The following is a 7,069-nucleotide window of genomic DNA, read 5'->3' on the forward strand; positions in this document are numbered from 1 at the left end:
TTACTCACAGACTTTTGGAAGCCCCTTGTACTATGTACCCAAATAAAAAAGAAAGACAAGCTCACTAAAGACAAACTGAGTCCATGCTGACTCAGAATGACCCTACAGGACAAGGCAGTGCTGCCCCCGTGGGTTTCCGAGACTGTAACTCTTTACGGAGTAGAAGGCCCTGGCTTTCTCCCACGTAGTGGTTGGTGGCTTCTGGCTGCTGACCTTGCGGATCATACATATTATGTAAGGCAGGTAAAAGTTTAACCCGGTGGCCACAATGAAATGGGAAGACTTTATCCATTAAAAATTAGCTGTGGGACTCTATAAACAAATCAAAACTATTGAGTTGTAGATTTCAAGGGGTGATTTTATGGGAGGTAAAGGACTGATCAATAAAACGGTTTTGAAAAGCGTCTGTGGAAATTAAAGTGCATTACCCTGCAGGCAGAGAGCTGATACTGAGGTGTCAGAATAGATTAAATCCCCTCAAGAAGGGAGCCAAGGCCAGAACCTTGGGGAACACCTGGGAATGTCAGAGGTGGTCACAGACAAGGAAACGGGCTGAGCAGCGGACGGCTCTGGAGAGAATGCCTGTTCAGTAGTGCCAAGTACAGAAAGAGTGGGTGGGGACTGAGGAAAGGCTAACAGATTTGCAATCGTGACCTTTGAGAAAAGCGTTCCCAGGCAATGGAGGCGCTAACCAGTGAGTTCAGAAAGATGAATCTGCACCGAACTCTTTGAAGCGATAAAGTAGAAGAAGAACGAGCCTAAAAATAGCATCAGGTGGAGTGTTGAGGCAGCACAAAGTTGTGTCTCTGTTACTGCTCCCCCTTTGGAGACCTAAGACCCTGAGCATATTTCGTCGCCTGTGGGGGAAAGGAGGCAGACAGGAACGTGCAGAAACAGCGGTCGGGAGGGCTTAGGCTCCATTCTGGCTCTTACTGTGGTGAGAGGTTAGGGCCTGTGCTCACTCTCTGGCTTTTCCCAGCATGGGGTGGGGCTGGGGTATCTGCTCCCCTCCCCTGGACAGAGCAGGCCAGGCCCAGCTCCTTGGAGGGAGGGGACTCCTTTCTCGTTGAAGAACACAGGTTCTGCCTTCTGGTGAGACGACATTATGATCTCTTGTGGCCCTTGATTAGAGAAGTCCCCTCTTGAAGACCGCTCTTTATGACTGGTGATAAAGGGGTGGGAGCACCCCTCTCACGGGGCCGCAGCCTCACACCTAGCTGTCAGTGAACCCTGGCCTAAGACTTCGGCTCAAAGCCAGGCTGCTCCTGAAGCCTCGCAGACACGACGACTCCCCAGGGTGTCAGCCATGCTGTGACCCACAGGCTGCCCTCACCCACAGACAGGGAGGCTGTGAGTGCCACTGGCTCCTGGCAAAGATTCCAGAGTAGTTTCTTTTCCGAGCTCCACCCTCCTCCGTCTCTGCCCCTACTTCTTGTTTGCTTTTTCCTGCAATATAAAAACTCAGAAGGCTACTTTTATTATACCTAGCCTCTTAAAAATCCTACATAGTACTCTAGACTACATCAATCTCCCCTTTCAGGTTATTAATTGCATCTTAATGTGATTCCTACCTCCCTATTATCTTTTTCTTAATTGCCTTGTGACACTCTATTTTCCCATATCCTTTAGAAGGAAAATGTTAGCAGAAAATCAAATTCATTTTTCACACTTGTTTTGTACAAAAATGTATTCCCCGTGCCCTCTGGTCATTACAGGTTTGTGTTAGATGTATTTCTAGTACATTGAGTAACTTGAAGGGTTAAAATACCCAGCGCTGTCGCATATGGCAGTGAGCAGAATCACAGATGTGGATGATACCACATAATTAGTATTCTTTTATGTAAATGAAGGCTGTCAGCATGTTACCATAGTGTCTACTTTCTCTCAAGCTGGAATTTATGCCACTGGTCTCACCAAGACCAGGCAGGATTATTCCACAGTCCTTAGTTAAGAACCGAGAAGAAATCAATGAGAGAGAGAGGAAGAGAGAGGGAAGGAGGGCAGGGGGAAGGGAGGGCGAGAGAGACATCCTCTCCCTTCCTCACCCAGAAATTTTAATTTGTGGTAATATCATTAGGCCTTTAAGATCTAAGACATTCCGTTTGAAGAAAATTGAAATAAGCCAACTAGAAGAGCACTCCTATTTTCAAGCTATGGGTTTCGAAAGACGACTATAATCTTCAGTCGTCCCTCCTGTGGGGCCTCAAGAAAGGGACCCTAAATCAAGACAGCTCTCACCAGAGAAGGCAAGAGCTGGAAAGATAGTGTCTTTGGAAGCTTCCATGTGGAGTGAAATCAGAGAAGAACAGTTTTAAATATTGATTATGGGTTTCAGCTCCAGTTCATTTAAATTTTAAAAATAGAACTGGTAGTTAACAAACAGGAGCGTCTAGGCTGTCTGTCAGGTGTCCTTTCCCAGGTGCAGGGCCCCCAAGCAGGCCGGCCAAACGTTTAGGGAGCGTTGCGCATCTACTTGACGGCGCGGAGCTCTTGAGAAGACGCTCGCTTTTTCCCAGTCCCACTTCAAGTCTGTCTATTTCGTTTACTGGGACCCTGGCCCGCCCCACTGGGTGATGTATGTTTGACATGGGACTCTGAAGGAAAAGCTGTCCCAGATGGAAAAATGTCCAAGAGAATTCCTCTTCCTGCCAGCAGGGGATGGGCCTCTTTGGGAACTGAGGTGGCCGGTCGGCCTGAGAGCTGGGTAAATCAGTGCATTGTCTTCCTGGTGCGGAAGGAAAGCATGTGGGGCGGGTGCTCCACAGCCTCTGTTCTGTGTGTTGGTTAGGGTGGCTCTCTCCTTTTGTGCCAGGGTTGGGCGATTTCCAGAGCACACGCGGATGTTTCTCCTCTAGAGAAGGGGACCTGCCTGGCTTTCAGTTGGTGGAGGGAGGTGTGAAAGTAGCCCTGTGTTTTCCTGAATGGGTTTACTGTGCCATCTGGCAGGTTAGCGAGTTGCCACGGCAGATTTGTAATGGGAAAAGGGCCGTGCAGGGCAGGATGTGCGTGATCAGCAGATTTATAGATCAGAAAATGAAATCGGAAGACCGAATTTCCAGAGCGCCCTTTCCATTGGACAGCTCTCAGTGGGGAGGGTGTGGGGTGGTTCTTTAGGGTTTTCTGGGTTAGCTTGCCATTCCTCCAGCAGATAGCTATAGAGAGGTAGATGGTTCCCCGCAGCCCCTCCCCCAGCACTGCCGTCGATTTCAGAAGGCATCTGTGCTCTGGGTATTGTATTGCTGCTCTCTGGTGCACAGAAATACCCTCTTGGTGAGATTTGAAGCTGTGCGCCATTTTATAGGATCAGATCTCAGGAGCAGTTAAATCCTACAGACGCGTGGCGGCTCCCACTGGCTAAAATGAGGATCGGCCAGACATCCAGTTTTGAGCTACACAGAGGCTCTTCGGGTTAAATGTTTTTTGAAGGAGGTGAAACTAAAAGAAACACTGAGTGACCCAAAGAGCATGTGTCCTGGTATGTTGACGACTGTGCTGCCTAATCCCACAGCCAGCTGCCACAGGTGGCCATTTCAGTGAATTTAAATTAGCAGCTCCGTCTCACTGGCCACGTGGAAAGTACCCGGCAGCCATGTGTTGGTCAGTCTCCCTTTTTGGACAGTGTCGAGAACACATGCATCCTTATGTAGAAAGTCCTGTTGATTAGTGAGATAGTCAGGGTTTATTGTGCCAACCTGGCCAGTAAACACAGGTGGGGTTAACTGAAGGGTGGAGAGATAAATGACTCGGTGAGCCTCGCCTTTTGAGTTCTCAGGTCTCTTGCTCTCTGACGGCCGGACCAGGGTGCAGCTGCCTTAGCCAGTTCCCTGCTACAGCTGGCAAGGCTCACTTCCTGCAAGATATCCCTGAGGAGACGCCACATGGACCTATCTCGATGCAGCCCTGGGTGCTGGAGCAGCCGTGTGGAGACCCTGCCAGTGCTGAGATGCTTACACATTCACTGACTCGGCTTTCTTCCTGCAGTCGGCGTCATTGCGTGTGTTTTGTGAGATGGAGGAGGACTTTGTGAATTGGTGTCGGACACATGGGCTAATGTTGGACTTAGGCACTTGGACAGCACTCGGTTGGGATGCTTTCTTAATGTACATTTACCCTTTGTATTAAACTCTCGTATACATATGAGTTTCTGTGGGTTTGTTTCCCTAGTCTACCCAGATGAACACAGCTAGTGTTGGTCTGAATAGACAGACAAATGTGAGGAAGGAGAAGCCGCCCTTGATTACAAGAGGTGTCATAGTGTAGTGCCCCTGGGGGTTTAAGGTGCAAAAGACTCACCTGTGACACTGGCTTACGGTGCCGATGCCAGACTCACCCAGGCTCTAAGATGTTCACTAGGCCTGGATTGGGGACCAGGAAATCTGAACCTGTCACAAGGACCCTAGGGGATTCAGGCGCTGGTGTGTGTGTGTGTGGTCCAGGGGCTTCGTGTTGGGAAATACGACAGACATTGGTGAGAAACTCAGGAATTGCCTGTCTCTTGACCCCCTTTCCCCTTCACCTCTGGCTTTCATCTGTGGCCCTGTGATTGGCTGTGAACATGACAGGTGCTGCCGTGGACTTCGCCATCAGCTGTTGCTACTCACTCCTGGCGACCCCCGGTGTGCAGAGCAGAATTGCTCCCTAGGGATCGCAAGGGGTGACTTTTTGAAAGCGGTTGGCATGCTTATCTGCCAAGGCGCTTCTTGGTGGGTTTGGGCTGCCAGCCTTATGGCTGCTGGATAAACCTTTAGTCGTTTTTTGCCACCCAGGGCGTAATCCCGGCCCACTGCCAGGAGCCGATTCTTTCCTGCAGGGCCGAGCTGCCCAGTGGGTTTGTGAGATGATAGCCCTTTATGGATGCAGACACACCTCGCCTTTCTCCCACAGAGCAGCTAGTGAGGGGGAACCTCTAATGCTCAGCGCCCCGACACTCAGCCCACGGTGTCACCAGGGGTGATAAGTAGACAAAAGAAAATGTTGTGTTTTTCTTGTGTTGTGTTTGATGTGGCTGTATCCTAAGGAAAGTAGACAGCAGTGGTATTGGGCCGCATTCTGGGTCATGTGGGAGGATCGCTGCGGCCTAGCGCCCACAGGCCATAAGAAAGGAAGAGAACACGTGACCTCCTCTTTAGTTAGGAAATGGCTCACCACATGTACGGAAGGACTCGGGAGTGCTTCGCAATGAGCCATAGCCGACGGAATCAGAAGGCGTGGGTGGGGTTAGACCACTGCTTTCTTTGGGAAGGTCTGAGGATGCCTTACTCAGGAACGTGCCCTTTGCCAGCTGGAGTGGGCAGTCAGAGGAAGGAGGGCCTGGGATTTGGCCCCCCCGGCGTAGATATTTGTGGGTCACAAACACTAGGGGAAAACCCACTAAAGGAACTACTCAGGACGTCCCTGGCTGAGCCCTAATCATGGCCCTGGGTCTGCTCACCTGAGTGGGGAGACGTGGAGGAGACAGGAAGGGTAACGGAATTCTTTGTAGCAGGAAGTTTACCTTGAGGAAACTTGAAATCTTGGAATGTACTTTTAAAAAAACCTACTAGGGTTCCAAAGGATAAAGACGGTATCTTTTAAAACAGTTGTCCAACTTTCTACCGATGAAGAAATTACCCCTGAGTTTCTCTGCTAAACCTTACCACAGAAGCAATGTTGGGAAGGAGGAGGGGGGCACTGCTCAGGATGTTATGACCGTTTTAAAAACAGCCTCACACATCAGCCGGCGATGTGTTGCTCTCTTCGTCTGTGTTGGTGGTTAGGTTAAATAGTGTCATTCCCGGGCCCACACTTCACCGCCTGCCCTGAGAGTTCGATATTTCTTAGTTACCCAGCCTTTCCGTAAACAGTGGAAAGTGTCCTGACCTCTCTCCAGTACGTACATGTCCTCTTCAGAGGACATGTGTGAGATGTTCTTTAGAGGGAGGTTCACGGGCAGGCCCCTTAGCCCAGCCAATGCAAATAAGACCCTGAACAGAAGAGGCCCATCTCTCCTTCGCTTGACCTTCTCCTGTGATCTTTGCTTTGAAGTAACATTGAAACTGACCGGAGATGGGCCCTTCCCAGCTCCTCGGCATTTAGGACACGCCTCTGGGTCTTCCCTCCTCTGCCCCTCTCAACACGCCCAGGATCTCATGGTAGGAGCTCTCTGGGTAAGGAGCTCGCACTTCAGGCCAGCGAGCTGTCAGAGCGGGCTCCCGAGTCCCAGGTTTTCTCCCCAGGCGATCTGTTGAGTGCTTTGTGCGTTCCCGGGGAAGACCACTCAGCCTTGGCATATTCCAGGAGAATGGGCATAGGAAATGGACGCTCTCCAACTGGTGCGAGGGACAGGCCCCGCGTATATTTCACAATCCCTCCTTGCGTAGGAGTGTGACTGCTTTATGCTCGGTTACTGATAGCGGATTCGCTGCTTTTGTTTTTAGCCTCCTTTCCAAAGAAGAGGTTTTGAATAGAAAACCAATGAGACCTGCGTGGAGAAGGCCGGCGGCACTGGGGGACTCCGTGCTGACAGCTGTCCCTGTTCTTGTCTGTGGGCCCGTCCTGCCAGGTTGAAGGAGCGCAGCCGCCTCTGAGACATGGATAGATGCAGACATGTAGGGCGGTTGCGGCTGGCCCAGGACCACTCCATCCTGAACCCCCAGAAGTGGTGCTGTCTGGACTGCTCCACCACCGAGTCGGTGTGGGCGTGTCTGAAGTGCTCCCATGTGGCTTGCGGCCGCTACATGGAGGACCACGCTCTGAAACACTTCGAAGAGACGGGGCACCCGCTCGCCATGGAAGTCCGGGACCTCTACGTGTTCTGCTACCTGTGCCAGGACTACGTGCTCAACGATAACCCGGAGGGGGACCTGAAGCTGCTGAGAAGCGCCCTCCTGGCGGTCCGCGGCCAGAAGCAGGGCCCGCTGGTGAAGCGGGGCCGCACGCTGCGCTCCATGGCGTCGGCCGAGGACCTGGCCCAGCTGCAGCGCACTCCTCAGGGACAGCCGCAGATGCTGACGGCGCTGTGGTACCGGCGCCAGCGCCTGCTGGCCAAGACGCTGCGCCTCTGGTTCGAGAAGAGCTCGCGGGGCCGGGC

At 51.7% G+C, this 7,069-nt stretch overlaps 1 protein-coding gene across 1 annotated transcript in view; it reads left to right on the top strand.

Annotated features, from left to right (window-relative positions):
* Positions 1-6,472: 6,472 nt before the first annotated feature.
* Positions 6,473-7,069, top strand: part of USP49 (ubiquitin specific peptidase 49) — an 8,477-nt gene continuing 7,880 nt past the window's right edge. Inside the window, exon 1 of the mRNA XM_004710853.2 lies at positions 6,473-7,067. Within this exon, the coding sequence (XP_004710910.1) occupies positions 6,570-7,067 (498 nt within the window). The 5' untranslated portion in view covers positions 6,473-6,569. The remainder of the gene's footprint in view (positions 7,068-7,069) is intronic.

This window comes from Echinops telfairi, unplaced genomic scaffold, assembly GCF_000313985.2.
Source record: "Echinops telfairi isolate 266 unplaced genomic scaffold, ASM31398v2 ScPeMD7_3533;HRSCAF=4204_1, whole genome shotgun sequence".
In the NCBI taxonomy this organism is placed as follows: Eukaryota; Metazoa; Chordata; class Mammalia; order Afrosoricida; family Tenrecidae; genus Echinops; species Echinops telfairi.